The sequence below is a fragment of the Melospiza georgiana genome, chromosome 12, assembly GCF_028018845.1.
Source record: "Melospiza georgiana isolate bMelGeo1 chromosome 12, bMelGeo1.pri, whole genome shotgun sequence".
NCBI lineage: Eukaryota > Metazoa > Chordata > Aves > Passeriformes > Passerellidae > Melospiza > Melospiza georgiana.
The window spans coordinates 6,621,092-6,644,070 of NC_080441.1; the positions used below are offsets into that span (position 1 = coordinate 6,621,092).

Sequence of the window (22,979 nt, forward strand, 5' to 3'; positions counted from 1 at the left end):
TGATGTTTGGAGAATGCTGATTCAGAGAAAACAAAAAAAGATTTAGCTACTTGAATGGCTTGTTTGCCTTGAACACTGCTTCCCTTGTTTCCCAGCACACTGAAATGACTCCTGCATTGAAGTGTCAGCAGTATACACTTTATCTTAGCTGGGAATCTGAACTAGATAACAGCAGGAAGCTCTCACCCAGCTTTGTGCTGTTTGTGATGTGAATCAGTGCATGTGTGTGTGTAGCAGGAGATGAAAGGGTCACAGTGTGCCCTGCAGTGCTGGGCCTTGGGCTCCCAGCTTGTGAGGAGAGATGTCTCTCTGAGCTGTGTGTCTGTTTCTCAACATAAAAGCAAAAACCCACAACAACAGGAATTATTGTGTTATCCTAATATGAGAACAGGGTAGTATTATGACACATATAAAATTCAGAAATATTTTGGAGGCCCTATGTGTAGATGCTGCCTGTGAATTGTTGGTGTGATTAACTTGTCTCTTGGTTCATTTCATCTGTCTGGCCATGGAAAATACTCTCTGTGCATTCTAGCTTTGTGTCACAGGACCTGAGGCTTCCTGTTGAACTGCACACAGCTGTTTCTTGCTGGAGGCTGCAGGGAATTGTGATAGAACTATTTTGAACTCTGATGCAGGAACTGTAGGGTCTTCCCATCTTGTCATTCAGTGCCTTAAATACTATTATATTTTGTTCTTTAAAAAAAAGCTACAACATAGAAAATTCTGCTTTTTGATTTTTAATTTACAGCTTCCTTACAGAGACATCACTATTATGTTGATAAGAAAGGTGTATGCTTAATTTAGGGAATATACATATCCTGATATTCCTGTCTAGACAGTAAAGCCTAGTAGCAGGCAAAGTTCTAATTCCACTTCCAGCCTGGGGACAGAATTAAAGATGAGTCTGTTGTTTGTTGTCACCTCTGCAAGCTCATCTTCCTGTACATTTTCACTTCAGGTGGTAAGAATTCTGCTTGGATAGTCTCTTGCTTGTAAGTTGCATTGCAGTATCCATGAATGGCTAAGTTTGATTTTAATTTTTTCTGTAAAATATTCTTACAGCTGCCAAAGAGACACAAATCCTTGAAAAGGAGAGAAAAGCAAAACTCCAGTATGAAAAACAGTTAGAAGAAAGGCAGAGAAAGCTAAAAGAAATGAAGCAAAAAGAGGAACAACGGAGGGCAGCAGTAGAAGAGAAGAGGAAACAAAAAATAGAGGAGGAAAAGGTAACACACATCAAAGTTCCATAGTTTACAAGAACTACATTGTTTTCCTACATTACCATGCTCTGAAGTGCTGTGAATGAGAAACTCAGGGAGATGATGAATGTGTTAGAACATAAAAGTATTTTCCACATCTACAGTGGGCTATGTAGGCACATGTCCACCTTCCCCATGGAGCTTTGGCTGTAGCTGAGGCACTCAGGACTTCAGGAGCTGTGGCTGTTTGACCACTGGCTCTTTTCACATGAGCAAAACCCCCACCCCATATTCCTATATTTCCAGATACCTTCAGAGCACCTGTAGAGTCTCTCTGTAAATCAGTGTGGGTGACAGATCTTAGACTTCTCTTGGAGCCCTGCTGTGGCCTGAGACTCACATTCTCTTAATTCTTCTAAACCAGAATTCATTCCTGTATGATGAAAGGTGCTGATGTTATCTGTGTATTTGTCATTTGCTGCTTTGAACTGTGTGGTGTCTGTTCTCACTGGCCTTTGCTCTGACTGCACATGGACAGGCAGAGCAGAATTTGAGTTTGGGACTTACTCAATGGATAGAAGCTGACAGCAGAAATAAATACATGAAGTTATTCCATCCTTTTGACAAGTAGCTCTGTTAGTGCATATTAAATGTGCAAGTTCTTATTGTTAGCTTTTTCAGCCCGGTCTTGTTTAGTTAATCTTCTAATAAGGGAGGAGCAGTAGCACAGTAGCAAATACTGTGGAAAAGGGAGTGGTTCTAAAAATCTTGAAGACCACTAGCTGTGGTGAGGATTCAGATACCTGTCTCCCCCCTGCTCCTCAGGTATTCTGCATATCTCTGAGCTCACTGTATTGAGGTCTTCAGCTCATTTCTGTCATTTTTAAAGTGAAGCCTATGCCTTTAACTCTGACTGAAGAATTGCTGCACTGCAGATACCTCCATGGAAATACAATCTACAGATTACATAATGTCTGGGTACTTTGGCACCTTAGGTAAACTCTAGTTCAGGTTTCTCTAACAGAGGGGAACTAAGCTCTATATTTCAAACAAAAACTTTTAGTTTTATCTTTTACCAGTGAGCAGAATCCTCTCTTCCTTTCAGGTTTACATTGTGTGTTTTGCATGGTGACTTCTTCAGTTTGTGTGGTGAAATGGTGTTGAAAGGAGGTGAAAGTCTAGTGTCCCCAAGTGGGAGAAATGACTGTATAATGAGTTCCCTTGACATCTTACTGCAGTGTATCTGCAGAAAATACTGCTGCAAAAGATCACTTGGGATATAACTATTCCACAAGAGAAATGTGTTGTTGACACGTGTGGAAACCTGGCTGGCAAGAAAGAGTCCAGCACAGTTCATCTTATGCACAAGAGCTGAAGCTCCCCTGCTGGCAGTTACTGGTTCTGGAGACAGCAGCAAAAGCTTCTTTCAGCCCCCTTTGTCCTGTCAGCAATGGCTGCTGAGGCCTGAAGTTGATTGGTCTTCTATTGTACTTTTGCCTTCTTGTCTTGCTGTTTCTGATTTCATCACATCTCTCATTCTGTCAGTGTCTGTTAGGACCTGGGTCATTATTTTTACAGTTCTGACTTTATACTTGGTATTTTATAATGGAGAATTTTTATCACCTTTTAGAAATAACTTGATGATATAAATAATTTCAAGGGTAACAGATTACTTTTGCTCACTTTGGGGTTCATCCCTATTTAGAAAATAAGTAGTGCTGTTTACTGAATAGGAAATCTGTTTGGTGGCTATTTTAAGTAAAGAGTAGAATAGATTATCTGTGCTTTAGCTCAACCTAATCATGTTTGCAGTGTTTTGAAGCCATTAATTACCTCCAGCATTCTTTGCATGATAATTTTTGTAACAGCAGCCTGGTAAAACAGATTATAAATCATACTGGGGATGGGAGGGGGTCTGTATTTTGTTCCCTGGCATGGCTGTGGTTAGCAGTGAAGCTTCATGGAGCTGTTGTTTGGTAGGAGCGCTATGAAGCAGTTCTGCACCGCACCTTGGAGCGGAGTCAGCGCCTGGAAACACGACAGAAGAGATGGTCATGGGGGGGGTCTGTAACTCCAGACTCAGAAGGCAAAACAGGTAAGCAGTACTGGGTTTAGTAGGACTGAAATAATGGAATATTCTGTGTGAACACTGGCAGGTGGAGCACTGTTCACAGGGACCTGGGCATCCTTTCCTATCTGGGATCTGAAAGCAGGATCTGTGGGTAGCTCCTGGGAGGTGTCATATCTGTACTTGCCCTGAAATGCTGCTCAGACTCAGAGCTATTTCTGACCTTGGGAAGAGCTGGAGAGAAGCTCCGTGGGAGATACAGCACGTGACAGCACTGCCAGCCCTCAAACATCAGCCAAGGGGAATCATGATCTGTAATACTGAGATAATTCAGAATCCTTCAAATGCAGTTCATGTAATGGAGTGCTGGGATTGGTGATGAAACCAAAAGTACCCAGTTGTCCTCTAGTATCACATCTAAAATGTTTAAAACACACCCTTGGAGTTACAGAATGCTGACTGATCATTTGAATGCCCAGTAATGGGTAAGGATATGCAGTGGACAGTCCAAGCTTCTTGGAACATGAATTCTGTTCTGGATTAGGTGATGCATTTTAACAGTCCTTAATTTGAACTGAGATAATTTGCTGTTCCACAATTAACTATTTCTGCTTGTAAACATTCTGAAATCAGACCAGCAAATAAAGATTGCAGTGGAAGGGATCTTTTCATGCACTACCTAACCACCAATAAATAACATAAGTTACTGGCCAAGAATAAAATAAATCAAAAATGCTTTAGTTCAGCATATCCTCTATATTGGTGGAATTGTACGGAGTGTGGTACTGTCATTTTCTGTCAGCTTGAGTGTGTGTTTGTAACATGTTTGAAAGTGCTTTGATATTGATATGCAGCATCCCCAATTTGTGGTTAATTTGCATTTTTTTGCTATTTGACCTCATGACTTCACTTACAAACCTTCTTCTTCTACAGAACAACAGAGCACTGATGAAGGTGAAACTGGTGGTATAGATTTATAAAATTTTCTTTTTCTGTTATTTTACACTCTCTACTAACCTTTGAGGCTTGAGTTCTTCTCACACTAAGGAAAACCATCTTCTTTAGATCTTTTCCTGGATCTTGGCCAGCTGTGCAACAAATGTGATCCCTAAGTAGAAAGCAGCCCCCCTCATTTTGGCTATCCCTCCCAGCTAATTCAACTACAGCTTAAGTCATGGCATGCTGAGGGAATTCTCAGGGAAAGGCTACATGCATTTGGGTTTTTAAAGAGATCTGGATACAGCACAGGGAGAAGAGAAATTTCTATGGGCATGTATTTGAACATAAATTAGTTCAATGGTGTTTGGAGGGTTTAAGGGCAGTTTCAGACTCTCATTGCTTTGCAGAAAGTGCATGGTAGGTCTTGGTTTGTTTCCCTCTTGCTTTCGTATACCAGCAGTTGAAGTCACATTTGCAAAATCAAAGATATTTTAGTGAAACTTTTTGAAAGGGAATGGGTCTCTTGAGCAGTTTGATACTTTTCCCATGAAGGGTATTGCAAAATCAGAGCTGTCCCAGTTACCTAAAGATAATTCTGTACATGAAATGTGCTTTCATTGGATTTCTGGCACTTTCCAGTTTACAGACTGGGCCATTCATAGAAATGCTTTGGATCACTGATACAAATGTTTAATAAGCAGAATTACTTCCTGTAGCTAGATTGGGATGAAAACTCTCAGCTGAGACCCAGCTGAGTCTGAGTCCTGGCAGTCTGTGCGTGCCCACAACATTACTAATGCAGTGCAGCTGTTTGTGACACACACAAGTGAGACTTGAAAATGCACTGAGGTCTGATCTGACTGAGCATGGTTTAACTACTCTGGCAACACAGCAGAAGCATGTGTATTTTAGTTAACTTTTCTCCTCCCTTGCCCTGCTCATCATGAGCCCCTGATTTTCTCCAAAATCATCCAGTTTGGCTGGGTTAGTTTATCTATTTTACATGTTTTCCTTGGATACATAGATAAATCCATTCACTATCTCACACTACCAAGTATCATTTAACCTTGAAACTGGGAAATCACATTTGTCCTACATGTTTAAGGAAGCACTGGGTTTTATTCTACTAACAAGCACAAAATAATGTTCTTTGCTCTCTCCTGATTTGTGTGAGGAAATGAGCTTTGTCTGTTCTTTGCATTGTGGAGGAAGATCTTCAGTGCTGCTGAAGCACATTTAAGATAAAATATCCTCCAACACAAATGCTCCTGATATAATAATAAGTGTTTAAACTGTGATTTATGCATCATAAAATAACTATGTAGATAGTTCAGCAGCAGTAGATCAATTTGGGTAACTTGGCACCAATCTGGAAAAAAATTGCTATGGAGATAAACAGGTAATGCAATGTCCTAGGCAAACCCTTGTGCACCCACATTGTTTGAAAATTGTGTTTGATTTTATGTTAATGTTTCAAACATGAAGCTATGATGTGTGGGGTGGATAATGTGGAACCATGACTGGTTTTACATTTCTCATATTTATTCCTATTTCAGGGTTGTTCCTTTTAACTTTGAGAACTCGTTACTTTATTATTTAAAATCTTCCTAAGCCGTGTGGGATATTTAAGTCCAGCTGTCTTTCTAAAAAATCCTTATATGGTCCATTTTGCTTTATATTTGTGTATTTTCTGGAAGGTCAACAATTACCTTTTCTTTTTACTCTGAAAAATGACACCATATGAGCTCTAGTCCATTACATCATTGTGGCTGAATACTGCATCTTCTCTAACTGCATGTCTGGAGCAAATTTCAATGCAATATTATATTTCCACTGTCAAATTCTGTGGCAGATTTGGGATTAAATCCCCATTTCTTGAAATGAGAACCATTTGGGGAACTGATTTCAAATATTCTTTAAATATTTTAGGACAAAAGGCATTCTTATCTATTGTAGTGCTGTGCAAAAAAAAATGCAGAATCAGATATGTCTTCCATGAACAGGGTGTGTCAACAGTAATATTGAGGAACATTGAGCGGCAGAGCAGAGGTTTTGGGTGATAGTTTTCTCTGGAAAGTGAAGCCCATGTAATGGAACATTTCCCCAGCCATCAGCACTTCTGTGGGATGCTGAGTGTGATTCATGAGACCACAGCAGGGATCCTGCTGATGGAGAAATGTAAAAAGGGATGAAAGCCCCAGAGTCAAGTGTTACATTAATGGCATTGCTGTCAGTGCTGAGATGAAGCAGGCAGGGTGTGGGTCTGCCAGGAGAAATGGCCAGGCTGTGCAATAAAGCATCTTTGATGACAGCCCTGCTAAAGGGGTGTTTTAGTGGTGCCTGCTGAGCAGAACAAGAGGTTCAGGTGCATCAGGACTGGAGACATGCAATTAGAATAGAAATGGGGCTGCCAGAGCCTCTCCTTGCTAAATAAAGAGCTTCCTTGTCCTAGTAGAAATTTGGGAGGAAGTGAGAGACAGCTGATCTTATTTCATGTAGCCTAATGTTACCCAGCCTCAGGCAATGCTGCAGCACCCTCTCTCAGTGAAATCCTGCGAGGATTGGAAGCTCCTCCTCTGATTTTCCTAAGATCCCATGTTTCCCAGCTCCTTGCCCAGTTCCAAGTCCTGCTGCATGGCAGACATGTGCTTTCTTCAGCTCTGCTGCTGCAGTTTGCTTTCCCCCTTCCATTAGAAAAATAGAGAAGTTGGTGTCACGTGGGCTGTGTGCTTCTTGCATTTCAAACCCCTTGATGGAGGCAGGAATATCCTGCCTGTCTTCTAAAGCTTTTTTTTTCTAGAGAAAGGAACTTTAAAGTCTGCAGAATTTGTTCTGTGAATGAAATAGGGAAGAAGTTGAGGCCATCTGATCATGCAAATGTATTGATTGAAAAAGCATTGACCTCTGTAGCTGGGTCCCAGTAGGTGATAGACCAAATCTCAGATTTCATACAAGTGCCGAAGTGCTAAATTGAACCAAGAGAAATCTGTGTGAAGTGTCTCTGTGATGTTTGGAGGCCTTGGACTCAGCTGAGTTCAGTCAGGAGCCAGGATTTCCTTTAAAGAGCAGACACTAGAGGGTAGCCTTCCCCTTCAAACGCACTGAATACATGAATTATGAGCTTCCTCATTTTCATATATAAAACCTCTTAAGGCTGTTTAGTTATCCCAGTTCTCAGACTCCATTCATAAAATGCTCCCTTTTTTTTCTTCTTCTTTTTAATATGTTGGGGAAGCATGCACTAAGCTCAGATCTTTATTTCTAAACTGGATTTGGTAGATCTCCCTGTTATCCCATGGGGACTGTGCTCTTTTCCACTGTCCCAAGAGCTTCCCATAGGGCTGTCCATAGGAATCCTCATGTCCTGGCTCTGGCTGTAAGGGGCTGTTGTAGCAAGCTGGCAAAGGGAAAAGATATTGCCTCTGTGGTGAGTAGTGCTGCTGTGTCCTTTGGTATTTATGCACTAATGAGTTCAGATTAATCATCTTTGCTGTGCAGTGTGTCAGTAAAATTGGTTACTTGTATTAGATGTGTAGAATTTTGTGTGTTTGTTGTGCTGGTCTGCACCACTCTGTGTACATTAATGTTTTCTGCTTATTGAGTTTCTATAGCAACAGGTATATGCTTTTCCAAGGCTTTCACACTCTGGAGTAGTGTTCATCCTGAAAGCACATTATTTGAAATTAAAAAGAAGGTATCTATTTATCTGCCTTGTAAAAAACTTTCAGTTCTGCCACACGAGATGCGATTTTTATCCATGTATATATATCTGTATACACATACAAAAAAAAATTAATGCCTCATGTGGCAATTTTTTTCTGAAAAATTGCAGATTTGATAGGAAACTTTAACTGAAGAGTAGCTTTTAGAGAAAAATTGGCAGTTTCTAAAATACAGCAATCAGGAATGCTTTCTTGCCTTTCCTCACGACTTGGTTTTATTCCTCCAAAATAATTTGTTTTGGTTTGGATGTATTAACTAGTGATTAAAAAACTGTTTTGACATACCTATGTGGCAGGAATGAAGAAAGAAATTTTCCAGATTTTGTTGTTATTTTCTGTGTCTTGCCAGTCTGATAACAGCAGACAACCTCAGTAGCTTTTGTCTTTACATGTTAGGGGCACGGGGTTTAAAAATCCCTTTTTTGCACACATATGCATAAATCCTGGCATGACTCCCCTAAACTCTGCCTTTTCTGTGCCTGTCTCAGCTGGTGCTAATGGTATCAAGCCTGTTCAAAGGAAAACAAAATTTTGTATTTGTCATCAAACAAAAGCAGAAATAGCTTTCAGGATGTAATACTTGGAGAGTGAGCTCTCAGCAAGGTGTGGGAGGCTCAGATTGAGGGCAGGTTCTCAAGTTTTCACCTCTCTCCACAGCCAGCAAACGCTCGCCCTCCACAGCCAACCTCAAACAGGCAGAGGCTGCCGTGAGCAAAGGCCTGTCCTCGTCATCTGCAGCTCAGTTAAATGCCTCAGATCGAGGTGAGTGGGGATGTGTGGGGTGCTGGGAGGGAGCAGGGCACTGCTCAGCTGCGCCTGGGGAGGAGACAGGAGGTGGAATGAGAACTCCTCCCTCCTCCCCTGCTGTGTGACTCACTTCGTATTTTGATCTCAGATGCATTTCATGCAATTTGTTAATCCAGCCTGACTGGTCAGGGCTTTGACCCAGTTGGTGTGATCTCTGTTAGAGAAGAAGAGCAATGGTAAAAATGGTAAAAACTGCTGTTTTTTTTTATTTTTTATTTCTGTAATTCTGTTACTAAAGTCAAATCTTGCTGAATGATTCACAGATAATTTCCCATCATCTCTATGGATTTGCATGCTTAATTCACACCCTAAAATTTCAGCAAAATAGAAACAGTACAAAAATAAAGTTTGCCTTGTTCTGTTAGACAGCTTCAGTCATTTGATTGCCAATGGGATGGAAAAAAATCAATTTTGGCAAGGAATTGTCCTAATATACTTGTTAAGATAAAAACTATTTGTAGGAGCACATATTTTGACTTGTTTTAGCATGAGATTTTCTTACTTGGATTCTTCCCAGAGTTTCATATGAACCTGCCTATATCACAGATATGGAGGATTTTGCTTTTGCTTTTTTGTTTGTCTAAAATGATGAATAAGCTAAAAGCTGTTTAATACAAAAGCAGATTCAGCTAGGTCTGTGCTGCAGTGTTCTGCCAATCTGCAGCCTCTGATCAAGCAAACTGAGCTAAAAGAATCCCTGACACAGACACAGCTAAAGGTGATTTTGCTGGTTCGTGTTGGAAGGTGATGCAGCAGAAAAATTTGTGCTCATCCCCTCTGTGCCTGGTGGGGAAATCAGTGACTGTATTTATACTGGCAGGGGCTCTGAGTCACTGGAGGCTGCTTGTGATTTTAAATTATATTTATATATTATGTGTCTGCAGGGTTCAGCTCTGGATATGAGTCAGAAGCAGAGTTGTAAAGTACAAATTAAACCTCTTACAAAGGAAGTGACTAATTATCAGCTAATTGGGATTGCTTTCAATCTGTTGTCATACCCTGAAATCCTTTGTGAATACTTAATCACTTCGGTGAAAATATTCTCAGGTGTCCTAAAATACAACAAATTTGGACAGGACTCCAAGTGATCTGTGTGATCAGGATGTAGAGGGTGACTTAGAGTGATCCTGTGCTCTCAATCTGACACTCAGAGAGAACTGTCTGTTTGATAAAAAATGGTAAATTCACAGGACATTAAATACAGCCACAGAATGAACCAGATTGCTTCTGTTGTGCATGTGTGCCTGGGAGGGTGAAGGAGCAGAATGTGGAAATGAGAAAATGATGCTTGTCCTGGATCAGTGAAGTATCTCCACTTACCACTGTGTTCTGTGTTAATTCTAGGCTCACTCATACCCATAGAGAATGTGAGCAATTGTCTTTTAAAATTCTCATGTATTTTAAAGGTGTACAAGGATGGCCTCAGTAGGGCAGACAAGAATCTGTTGTAGCTGACATCCTGCTGCTGTGATCAGAAACATGCAGAGATAAAATAAATAATGCTTTCTATAAAGTAGTTCTTCCCTGATCCAGTTTTTCTGCTTCTGAAGAATTCAATATTATAAAGCAACTTAATCATTCCTCTCTCTCTCTCAGGGCAGTGGGGTAGGTGTTGGAGGGGACCTCTGGACTTTTCAGCATAATTAATCCATGCACTTTCACTTCCAGGTACCACAAAGAGAAGTGCCTCATTAAACAGACTGAGTAACAAAGTCTCTCCACATTCCCAGCAGTCAGCACCCAAAGGTTCGCAGGTGGAACAGAAAGGTGCTAGAAACCAGTTTGTTTTGAGAATTGGGAGGCAGTAAATGGGATATTCAAAGATGACTTTAAACCAGGTCCTTTATAAATATTTTCACTCAGGCATTTATGCAGCACTGTGGCATAAATATCATTATGCACATTGCAGTGCTAGATATTGGGTAACTGTCTCTAAACCAGCCTTATTCCTTTGAAAAATGGAAGGGTGGGGGGAAAGTAGACAAATGGTAGCCAAACCATTTAACTAATGAGAAAATAGTGCTTCATAATGATGCATTGATGATTTTAGCTGATTAGTGAAAGCAAAGCATGGGATGGCAATTAAGAAAATCATATCTTGTTAAAAATAATCTTCCTTACGCTTGGTCTCTAGGAGGAACAGAAAAGAAGAGGAGCACATCTTTGAGTAGAATGAGTAGTAAACCCCAATCCTCTCCAGAGCTAGAAAAAGTGAAAAAGGAAGAAAAACCAGGTGGTTGTTTCATAAAACTGAATCTTTTTTTTAAGCTTTTAAAGTTTGGATAGGCTTGATTTCACTAGTTTCCTAGATTCTTAAATTTCTAGGATTTTTTAATGGCTTTTTAGTTACTCAGTGTTAAAGATAAAATGGTAAATGTTAATTTTTTTTTTCTGAACAGAAAAAAAATCCTCTGAGAAGGCCTTTGTCTTTATTAAATGGCACTGCAAGCAGATAGCAACATGTGTCTGTTTAAGAAAGCAATCTGTTTGAGAGCTGGTAGATTGAAGTACAGAAATTGTAAAAATGCCACTCATCTGTTCACTTCTTAGTTAAATCTTACCTTTGCTTTATTAAGTTCTGTTTTACTATTCAGTTTAAAAGCAACTTCTCTGTTCCTGCTGCTGGAGTAAACCATGTGCATGCAGAAGGAAGAAACCTGTCCTCACTTCAGTCTCTTTTGATCTCTGTATTCCCCACTAGGTTACAAATAACCTTCCTGGGAACTACTCCTAAACCTGAGGAATAGCACCTTGTCTAACATGTTTTTCCCTCTGAGTTAACAATTCTGAAACTTTCCTTTTTAGCAGCTGTTGCCAACAGTTGAAATTATTTCTGCTTCAGAATCTTTCCTGTATGAGAGAATGTTGGGTGCTGTCCGTGTGAATCTGTGTGTGCAGGCAATGCTTGACCATAACTGCTGGCTTTGACTTGCAAGCCTTCTGTTTATTATGTCAAAACAGCCTTTGCTGCAATCTAGAGAATGTAGCTCTGAAGAGCTCAGTCAAAAATGTCTCATACTTTGACTGGATTCAGCATTCACCTCTGTTGTACATGTGCCAATCTCTGCACATTAAAACGACTTGTACTAAGCAAGGCAAGAAGTGCAACATAAGGGATTGCAGTGTTTAACCCTTCTGTGCTTTTCCTCTGGAATTTCCCCCTCCATGACTTCAGTATTGTTCTTCCAAAACTGTTATAATTTGCAACAATGCTCAGTCTTCCTTTGCTTTGTACTGCTTGTGTTTTCCATGATACGATTTCATGTTGGATCCTTTTTGGTTTGTTCCTGTCATCCAGCTCGCCGCTCCCAGCTCAGTCCCCTGGACAGTGGCATTATCAGCCGCCTGCTGGCCCCCACACAGGCCTCCCTAGCTAGGAGTAAAAGTGCTGCTACCTTGGCTGATGGACAGGACCCCTCAGGTAACAGCAGGGCACCAAAGCCTCAAAGTCTTACACAGTTGCTCTTCAAGCAAGAACTTAGATGGTAGCTGCTAACTGTGCTACACTTCTGTCTGAATCACACAGTTAAACGTGGTTGTGTGTAATTTTACTTACCCAGTATTTTCTGTGGTCATTAATACCCAATTCATATGCTGTGTTGCATGTTTACTTTACAAAACCATATAATAATATTGGCTTTTAAACTCCAGTGCTGGTTTACTTGTTCTGGAGAGAACCAGATGCTGGTGTTGATTCTGGGGATTTTGTGTGTGGTTTTTTTAACTGACAGAGATCTGCATTTGTACCTCAACTCAGTCTGAGACATTCTGGTTAGAGCAGTACTAGGTTACGAAAGGGAAAAAGAATCAAAACAAGCAAACGTGTAATTTCAAAGTGCAAAACTTAAATTTCTTTAGAGGAAGAAACACTTGCAGGAACATGACAGTGGGAGTACCTGGAGATAAGTCCAGGGAACCCTGAGCTGGTTTTGTTCAGCTGATAGGAGAAGTCAAGGTATAATAGAAGAGAGAAACCCTGGCTAACTCAAGCAGTTTTGTGTTGGTCCAGATTGACCTGATACATCCACAGCAGGGCTCAGTTTACTAGAGCAGGAATTTGCAGGAACTAGCCCCCCTAGCTGCATCCCACATGTCCTGGAATTGTTACTGGTTAATTAATAATGCCTCAGTAAATGCTTCTCTGGAACCAATGTGGAGTCCTTTCTCTTCTTTTACCTTCCAACTTGTGTTCCCAGTTTTGCTTGTTTCTTCTTTAGTATGAAATCACATCTTATTTTTTTATCTTACACCATTTTACTTGATCCTTATCAGTAATGGTGACATTTCCACACAGTTCCCCTTGTCTAATAATCAGTATTTATTTTTTTGTTTGTAGTCATATTTTTACATACCTGTTGTATGTGCTGCTTTTATTTTACCATGAATACTTCAGTTCATGTCATGTGGGGAAATGCCATCTTTTTTTCTGTTACTGTTAGCACATGACACTCCCTATTGCTGAATTAAAATACATTTTTATAAGTTTATTCAGAGGTACTTTTTTCATTTCAGTAGAAAAGTACCTGTGCTTTAACACAACCTGTGCACAAATAGAATGCAGGTCTCCATTTACAAATGCTGTAAATACAAAAATAAAATGTATTTTCCATAAAGTTACAAAAGTAAGTGCTGCATTTGTCACAATGTATTTGAATTATCGAAGAATCCAATATCTAGCTTTAGAATATTTTTGCATCTATATGTGCTTATATGTCTGTGATCATGTAAAAAAACAATAAGATAAAATTTCTTCCAATATCTTATATGTGAGAAGATTGACACTTCAGGTAGGAAAGGTATCATAGTTAAATAGTTAACCTTTTTCTCTTGATAGATTTCTTTTACACCACCTTTGAAAAGAAGGGAGGTTTCCTCCTTAAGTGTAGAGGAAACATGCTTAAAGTCTGAACCTCTCATGAAAAAATTGTCAGGAAAGATGCTAAGCCATTAAAACTGAAGCATTTGTGATCAAGTGCAACTTGATTAAAATGAAAGTAATGCTGGTGTACTGCAAATTTGGTCCATTTTTGGAAAAGCATTTTATTTTTATCTACTCCAGACTGCTGCTTTCAGAGTGTTTATTCTTGGTGCTTTTGCTTCCCAAGTACTAATTGTGTGGTGGTGTCTGTCTGTGACCCGTTGCACTGTGCACTGCCTGCGGTGTTTCCCTGTATGGTTTCTAACACACACAATCTCTCTTTCTCTTTTTCTCCCTCTTCCTTCTCTCCTGTTCTTATGCTGTGCACTTGGTTCTTGTTTTGTCTTGTCAAATTCCTAACTTTTATAGAATCTCACCTCTGTCCTCGTTCAGCTTCAGCCAGTTCCATCAGTTCCCCAGTCCCAGCTCCCAAAGTGCCGGTGCGCAGCCGCAGCATCGACAGGTTGAAGTCCTCTGTGTCTTCATCTGATGCAAGCTCACCTGATTCAACCCAGGTTTGTTGAAAACCCACAGGAATTAAGTTTCTGTTAAACTGGGGGGTTGGAACAGCTCAGGATGCGATCCTGTTTCCCTCTTTGCTGCTGCTTTCAGTAAGCATTAATGAAATGTACAATAGCATTTGCCTAAAAAATACAGAGGATTAAAATCAAATTGGAATTTTATGGTACTTGATCTCTCTTGTATCTTGAATGCATATTGTTTGCTGCTTATGGTTCCCAAGGTTTAATTTATGTAAAAGTTAAACACAGACCAGGTCTGTGTTTTGGAACATAAAGGAAATTCAAAGTGTGTCTTGTTGACCACTTGCTTGTTTTTTGAAATAGCAGCTCCTCTGTCTGCAGTGTATTCTAGAGTCAGCAGTATTTTGGGTTTGTCTATCTTCTAGAAATCAGAGACAGAAAAACCATCCCCAGGTTCTGGCTTGAGGCGCCCTCCCTCTCCATCCGTGTCTGCCCATAGAAGATCCCCCTCTCCTGCTAATTTGGTGAAGCGCCCTCCGTCCCCTTCTGCAGTCAGGTATGTGCCCAGGTTAAACCCTTCCTGCAACCAGGTGTGTGTAAACACCTTGTATTCAGCACAAAATGAAGGCTTCTTCCTATCTCAAGACAGCTGAGCTGTTAGAGTTTGGATGACCTATGCTGTGCATTGTTTGTACAGAAATGTCTTCATTTTGGGTCCAATTTCCCTTTCCCATAGTAGGGATGAGGCTTTTACTTCAACCTTTGTTGTGCAGAAAACACACCCTAATCTTCTCTGCAGTCTGTGCACTAAAAGCAACAAAAGTCTGCAAGCTTTTGAATAAAGTATTAGCATAGGAAGTTTCTTGAAGGTTCATCCTAGATGTGAAGTAAATGGAGATCTGGGCCAGGAATCCTGTTCTGGTGTTAGCCTCAGGTAGTAAGGCTGGGTGCCCAAGGTGTCTTGGAATCCTGGTTTGAGTTTTATAGGGAAGGCACCAGTAATTTGTGGGTGGATTTATTTTTAAATGTGAGGTATGTAATATAAACTAAACAAAGGAGACTGCTCTTCTGAGGTGTGTGGTTGAGGTTTTCATTGTTAGGTCTGAAAAATACTCTTTATTTCAGCAGGCAGCTCTGAAAAATACTCTTTATTTCAACAGGCAGAAGACTCGCCCACCTTCACCTGGTGTGTCTAAACAAAGGCCACCATCTCCTACTCCAGTCTCTAAACCAGCACCCATCCAGCGTCCATCTCTCACACCAACTGTTATAAACATTACCAAAAAGAAAACTGAAGCAGAGAGCAAACCAAAGGATAAGAGCACAGAAGGAATAGGACAAGAGCAAGGTGCTTCCCCAGCCTTGGAGAGGGATACAGGAGCAGCTAGCACAAAGACCAAAGAAGGTGGGTGTTCCTCAGTGTCTGACTCCTGCTCCAGGCCTCTCCAGGGTGTGCTCGGAGTGGGGAAACAACTGGCTGGTGAGGCAGGGCCCTGGAGGGTAGGGTGCTTTAAGGCAGAAGCTGTTCATTGTTCTTTGTATAAAACATGAGTTTTTCATGATACGACTTTGGGATGTGAATTTTAATGCAGCAGTTGGTTTATTTGACTCAGGGATTTAAGTCAGGAGCTGTTAATATCACTACTTGTACTGTAATTTTAAGAAAAGCAGAAATCCTCTTTGCCTTTTGGGCTTCAGCTGCTCTAGCTGAGGGATCTACTAGCTTAGGTTTGTAAAGTCAGTAGTTAAACTACACAGAGGTCTTTCAGTTCAGCTGGTGGTTCTTAAAGTGCTCCTGTAGAGACCTTCTTGGAGGACAAAATCAGCTCCTGTTCACCACAGGATGAGAGTGAGTTTTCTCAGTGCTTGAAGGCTGCCACTGGCCACTTCCAGTGAGTGTGCAATCATTGCTGCCTTGTGAAGGGTGATCAGTTCACAAGTCACACTAAGAAGTTAACGTGGTAGATTCAGGAAAGTCATGTACCACATAAGTAATTAGTGTTCTAGTGCTCTCCATTGTGCCCTGAGCCTGGCTTCTGTCCCTGGGGAAAATGCCAGCTGCCATCTCCAGCAGAATCCAGGAGAGCCTGCTGATGAGGTCTGGCAGGCAATACGCTTTGCAGAAGGACTTAGGGGACCCTTGACAGGAAAAGGAGGGATCTTTAGAGTGTAAGTTAGTGCCAGTGTGCAGTGCTGGGGTTGAGTCCCTCACACAGCAGGTAAGTGGGAACATGTGCCTGCTGCACGTTACTGCATGTTCCTGTGTGCTTCCCTGGGCTGCTCCTACTCTCTGCCACTCCTGAGGCTCCTTGTGATATGGCTTCTGTTGGATATGAAGTGTCATTCACCTGAAGAACTCATGGTAGAGCTCTCTGGGCATGTGTTCCTGTGGAAGGAAGCCTGGCTGTCAGAGGTGGATGTTTGTACAAAGTTCCACATCCGTCTTTGCTGTCATGTCCTTTGTCTTTGCAGTGAGAACATCCATCCCTCAGTGTGCTGCCATACTGTGGATAAATGCCTTGTGTGCCCCAGAGCATCATCACTTCTGATCAATGTCATCAGTTGGTTGAAGCCTCCATAACAATGTGTCCTAGTCCTGTATCTTCTCGTTGTTCTGGAACAAGAAGCTGTGTCCTTGTTCCTTGGATGCCTGATCTGTCTCCTCTCTACACTGACTTCTGAAACTGTATTAACCCAGTTTATCTGTTTTCCTTTTAGTTTATTTCTAATCTCAAAATAGTAATCTTTGTAGTGATTCCTACTGGGGCTGGGCAAAGCTCTTCTTCTTTGTTTGACACATAGAACAAAAGGAAATAGTGAGCATGTTCTTCAAAATAAGAGATTATTTCATTTCTCTCTTGGAACATTTTGGTACCCTGCAATATTGCTATGTGAGGCAAAAATATTTTTTCTTAAGAAGTTACTTTCAGTTTTCAAGACAATTTTCATTTTACATGTCTGTGTCAGCAGTTCACCCATGGGTTGGTGCAATTCCCTGTCCCAGACAGCTTCTGAAGTCAGAGCACACCAGTGAATGGCATGTGGCAAATCAGTCTCTAGGTCTTGTAGGTTTAGCCTACTTTCAGCTTTGTGCAATTGTATCTTCATCCCATCTCTTCTTCAAACTGAACTTGTTTGCCTGTTGTCAACAGCAATCAAGTTTTTGTCTTGTTTTTTGTGTCTTCCTCCTGCAATATACTGTTCCACAGTAAAACACTTTTTATTTTGCAGTGACTGGAGCAGTTGTCATTTCTGGCAGCAGCCTCTCGCAGCTTCTCTGAGAATTAAAAGGCTTGTTCAACTTAAAGCATAAGAAGTGCTCCTTCATGAGCTCTCACCTTATGCATGATGATAGGTAATAAACTATCATGGAGCCTCACATTTTGTATCTGGGTATTGAAGGCTTTGAAATATGATTCCTAGATTAGTTGTGAATTAATTATTTGCCTTAAAATCTGTTGGAATCTTCCCTCCATCCAGCTAGTACTAGATTTTGCCAGTGTTCAGAGATTGTTTCTCTTGCCTCTTTCTCTCTTTCCCCTTCCCTTACAAAGAGGGAAGTCCTTTGGTGAAAAGAATGACTAGGAGTACACGGAAAAGGAAACTGAGTGTAAAAAACTGTCAGAATTTTCTTATGGCATGTTAGCAATCATGTTGGGCAATCTCATGTCCTGCCCTATGGAAACAGCCTGTACAGGGGTACATGGAGATGAAAACAGTATTGAAGTACCCATATGGAAATCATCAATAAAACTGCAGAAGTGAGAATGCAATGGGAAGGTCCCCAATCCCTTCTTCTTTTTTTCCCCCTGTTCTTTCCATATCTGCAATGTTCTGTTGTGACTAATTTTCTTCTGTCAAATCCAGATATCATAATTAAGCTGTCATGCTGTAATCCTAGAACTTAAGTCTAAAACCTTTAGTCTTCTTGCTGAGCATTAGGTTGTTCAGTTTTGAGGAGGGGAAATAGGTTAAACATGACATTAGGTGTCAACCAGATTTGATATAACTGGGAGAGATGGCAAATGTGCAACAAAAAATGGCTTCTGCTGTGAAAAGTGAGTAGTCTGAACAGAAAGTACACTCATGTGGCAGAGGAAGAGAGACATTTTGACTTCTTCATGGCTGTACACTGGCAACAGTAAATGAAACCTAGTAAGTTACAGAATATTGGAAGAAAAGCATCTGCCTGTCTTGAATAGGCAGATATGCTAATGGTTTTGTAAATGCAAAATGGTCTTCCTTGCTCAGGAGGAGGAGGACCCCTTTTGACCAAGTTCAAATTTGGAACACTCATGGCTGATTTTTGTTAGTACCAACAAGACTGCAACTTTTTCCCACATGAGAAGCAATGTGTTGTCTGGGGAGGTGGTGTTTTCTCAGCTTTGGGTAAATCTAAATGTTAGAACACTGTCTATGCCTGCACTACATCGGTGCTGAAATGCTTTTCCTAGGACTGCAAGAACAATTTTTATGCAGAAAAGACAGCCATGATTCAGCTGCTGAGAGTTTGCTGTGTGTAATTATACCCTGCAGCTGCAGGTTGTGATTATGTGTCCATGGGGCCTAAGCAGCTTTTCAGGTATTAAAGTTCCTAATAATGACATTGTGTTTTGAATGATTTGTCTTCAGGTCAGAAGTAAAACAAGTGGTCAAACCCTGATGTCATAGTTCATTAAAATTACCTTGATTTCAAGGCTTTATAAATGTTAAGCAAACATAATGTGCTGATTTGTGAAGTGTTCAGGAGAAAGGCAGGTCCTCACCAACATTATGATGCTGCTGCTCTGCTGACATCAAGAGCTGATTCTCTGAATATTCAGATGATGAGCTCTTAAATCTCATTCAAACTGAAATATTTCTAGGGAATACCTGATAGAAATCAGAGTTCTTTCAGTATACATATTGAGAGCAGCTGGATGGCAAGATGGTTCTGTTTTGACTTTTTTCCTGATGTTAATTAGTAATAGTGCCTCTGATGTTCAGACACATGAACACCAGGCAGGTCATGAGAAAGCATAAACAGCACGACCTGCAAAGATCTGCTCACCTGGTGGTTGAAGCTGTTTTAATCTCCATGTAAATTGGAAATTGATTTGTTGCTGATGTATAGAAATGTGATATTACTGAAGTCATTAGTATGTGCCTTCAGGGCCAGATAAAATGATGATCATTTGCACTCTAAGATACTCAGTAAATATAAAAGCATGAATGTTAATGTTATGAAAAAGGAAAAATAAAAGAATGATAATTTCTTCTTTAGGGTCTTGTGTGTCCAGTTTTATTAGAAGGAAGTGAAAGGTATTTCCTACAGCAGATTTTTTCCAGTTTTCTTATCAGTGTTCAAGCATTACAGAAATGAGGGTGTCTTGTCAGAAACATGTTTTTAAATGCTGTGATAATTGGAGAGTATCTTTAAGTGTATCATCTGGAATATGGCTGGATCAGTGTTGAAATGAGCTGTTACTATTTCAGTGTCAGATATTGTGGCTCTGCATCTCCAGGGCTCCCCTTTGGCTCTTGCAGGCCTGTTACAGATAAGGATGCAATCACTGTGATGAGCACTGATGGAAAAGATACTGAATCAGTTGGCCATAAGATCTCATCTCACAGAGATAACGTCTTTCATCATTTTAAGTTCCTGGAACTTTCTAACAGCAGATTCTTTTAACCTTTGCAGAATCAGGTAGCAAAACAGTAGCAGGGACCACCACAGCTGAAGAAGCTGCTAAAATCCTGACAGAGAAGCGACGTCTGGCACGGGAGCAAAGAGAGCGTGAAGACCAAGAAAGAATTCAGAGACAAGAAGAGGAAAGGTAACAAATGAGGGGAAGAAAGGGATGCTTTCAGTGGTGGGGTGTGGTTGGAAAGGACAATCCAGCTGTATATGTTTTCTAAGTTTTAATTTAAGTTCCTGCATATGTTCATACAGTTCCTGAAGCTGAGAGGCGCTGGCAACAACCTGGGACAGGTTACTGTGTGTAACATCAATTTATATCTCAGTACACATGTAATGCACAGTCCCTGTGAAATCCCTGCTGCTTTTTCCTTCCAGACACCAGTGGGGCTTTTGTTTCACAACTAGAATGTGCTTTGTGCATCACTTGTGTTTGGTTTGTTTGTATTTGGTTTGAAAGAGTAAAACTCTATGTGTTAAGCTTCCATTTCATCAGCTTAGGCAGTGGTTTGATGGTACATTAAATCTCACTTTAGTGATGTGAAATATGGATCAGAAATGTTGCAGGCAAGTAATTAAAAGTGTTAAATCAGTGCATTTGGTTCACTGCATAGAAGTTGTTAAAATAAATGGCTAAGTTAGTGCTGACTAACTTTATTCCAGATCAGGGGTCGCCTGTATGCTTCTATAAACAGTGGAATGTCAGATTTATTCAGTTTCCCAGTTGTGGATATGAGGCTATGAAACTTGCATATAATCTGCTCTAGAAATATGTCATCAGATCTGCTCTGTATGTCTGCAGGAGCTGGCAGTATACACCTTCTAGAGAATCTCTGAATTCAGGCTATAGAAGAATGAGTCTTTTAGGAAATCCCACTACATTTATGTTTGACAGTGATTGTAAGCTTCATTCATGCCGTGGTTGCAGATGGTTTTTATTAAATGGTCATTGTTTAATCCAGTTCTCAATCAAACATTCCATTATTGGAACAACCTGCCTTGACTTAATCAGCAAAGAGCATTTATTCACAGATAATTTCTTCCAAGTTATTCCAGTTTTCGCTTTGACAAGTCTGGATGGTGGCATTTGTAAATCCACACCAGACAGTGTCTTTATCCAGTTATTTCTGAACTGCCTAGAACTTTCTTGCTTTCCTACTCTGTCTCTTGTGCATGCACACTTTTAAAGCAATAAATACCCAGTAATCTGTACCTTGGAAATTGTAGAATCAGAGAAGAAGAAGTGGCCAGGAGAGCAGCTGAGGAGAAGGCGCGGCGGGAGGAGGAGCGGCGGAAGCAGGAGGAGGAAAGGAGACAGACCCAGGAAGAGCAGCAGAGACAGGCTGAGGAGGAGAGGCTCCGCCGGGAGCAGGAGGAGCAGGAAAAACTTGCAGAGCTTCAACAGCAGGTCTGTGCCTCCAGCTGGGCTCCTGGAAGAAGCTGCTGCTGTGGTTTCAAGAGGCTTGTCTTTGATTTTTCTTTCCCAGAATGGTTTTGACAGTTCTCTGTCAGGCATGATGTGAGGCTGAGTTCATCCTGTCTGAGATGGATTTGGGACTGTCTGTAGGTCTTTTCCTTGCCCTGGTCTCTGATTTTTATTTTTTTTCCCTAGCATTTAGTAAATACAAGTGTGGGCAGAAGCAGCTATTTTGGAATATTTTTTTAGTCATCAAGGATGCTGTTTTGCATATGTAAAATATTTGTACTGAGCCCACTTAACCAGCAGACTGTTATGAGTTACAAGGAGATGGTCTGTCTGGAATGTAATCTGGTTTATTCTGATTCCTCTCAAAGAAAGACTGGTAGTGTTTTCAAATCTGCCTTTCCTGTTGCTGAATAGTCTTCCACAGTAAGTATCTTTACAAAGGCATCCTTTGAACTGAAGGGAGCAGTTCTGCAGAAAACAGGCTTTCCTTAAGTTAGATTAATTCTGAAAACTAAAGCAGTTTTACATTGAAATTATTTGTGTTCAGAGAGCTGTGAATGGCTTTGCCATGTGTCTGGATATTTCTTTAAATGTTTGTTAACAACAGTTACTCAGAGTGTTAACTATGTTTCTATCTTCTTTCCAGTTATACTGGAAAAGATTTTCCAGTGTAGAAGGAGTAGATGTTCAGCACCAAGTGTCTTGGTAGCAATACCTGACTGCCAAGATTTTTAAGTTAACTTTGACACATTTAGAATTTAATTGCTGTCTTGTTACTTTATAGATTGTCCTTGTTAACCAAATATTCATTCCAAAGCATAGTCTGAACAACAATGTTCAGTATCTCAGCAACATTCAGAACATTTGCATTACCTCAATATAGTTGGTTTCAGTTTTTTAATGTCATAGTAATATATATTTCATGTCAGTAACTAGGTAATTGACATTTAGTTGTAATGTGTGGTGATATTGAATAGTGATTGCCTGATGTTCCTGTCTGTGTTGAATCAGATTCTGTAACTCCTTTGCTTTTTACTGTTGGAATAAGTTATGCACTGGGTGCTCTCTTCTTTTTGTTTTATTTTCAGAGAGAAGAAGCTGAAGCAAAAGCTCAAGAAGAGGCTGAAAGACAGCGACTGGAAAGGGAGAGGATTATGCAGCAAAATATGCAGGAAAGGCTTGAAAGGAAAAAGGTAGCCTGTTTTGAATTCTCAGCCTAAAATGAACGGGCAAATGGTCTCAGATGCAATTAAATAGAAGCATGTTTTTTTAAAGGCTGCCAGCTTTGGTTTGTGAAATTTAAAAACAGTGATGAAAATAGTATACTCGTGAAATATGAAAATGTATTATGATTGATGAATTTGAACCAGAATGCTGAAATATAAAGTTTTGTATGTCACTTAAAATGTTCTCCATGTTTTAACAGAGAATTGAAGAAATAATGAAAAGAACACGTAAATCAGATCAAAACGAGTCCAAGGTACTTTTCTGTTTGATCTGTATAATGACAGAAGAGGGCTTTTTGCCTTGTGTCATGTGTCTTCCTCTGTTATCCTTACACAAAATGGCTTCCACAGGAAGTGCAGAGTTCTGATGCACCAGAATAATTTCCAGTACCTTGCCACTGCACACATCTTCTGCTTTGCTGGCTGTTATGAAGAGTCTTTGTTACATTTTTGTTCCAGGCCTATAGACAGGATGTTATCTGATATTATCACTTCCAGACTGGTTTTTAAAC

General features: G+C 40.4%; 1 protein-coding gene across 10 annotated transcripts in view; it reads left to right on the forward strand.

Annotated features, from left to right (window-relative positions):
• Nucleotides 1–22,979, forward strand: part of MAP7D3 (MAP7 domain containing 3) — a 42,601-nt gene that overhangs the window by 14,296 nt on the left and 5,326 nt on the right. For 2 of the 10 annotated variants that reach the window (XM_058032465.1, XM_058032467.1), the window contains exons 4-17: nucleotides 1,066–1,229; nucleotides 3,183–3,297; nucleotides 4,204–4,236; nucleotides 8,589–8,693; nucleotides 10,407–10,505; nucleotides 10,873–10,974; nucleotides 12,037–12,159; nucleotides 14,026–14,171; nucleotides 14,564–14,694; nucleotides 15,299–15,543; nucleotides 19,819–19,954; nucleotides 21,043–21,223; nucleotides 22,330–22,434; nucleotides 22,668–22,721. In XM_058032465.1, the coding sequence (XP_057888448.1) occupies nucleotides 1,066–1,229; nucleotides 3,183–3,297; nucleotides 4,204–4,236; nucleotides 8,589–8,693; nucleotides 10,407–10,505; nucleotides 10,873–10,974; nucleotides 12,037–12,159; nucleotides 14,026–14,171; nucleotides 14,564–14,694; nucleotides 15,299–15,543; nucleotides 19,819–19,954; nucleotides 21,043–21,223; nucleotides 22,330–22,434; nucleotides 22,668–22,721 (1,739 nt within the window). The remainder of the gene's footprint in view (nucleotides 1–1,065; nucleotides 1,230–3,182; nucleotides 3,298–4,203; nucleotides 4,237–8,588; nucleotides 8,694–10,406; nucleotides 10,506–10,872; nucleotides 10,975–12,036; nucleotides 12,160–14,025; nucleotides 14,172–14,563; nucleotides 14,695–15,298; nucleotides 15,544–19,818; nucleotides 19,955–21,042; nucleotides 21,224–22,329; nucleotides 22,435–22,667; nucleotides 22,722–22,979) is intronic. The other 8 variants (XM_058032470.1, XM_058032466.1, XM_058032469.1 and 5 more) reach the window with 8 other exon arrangements.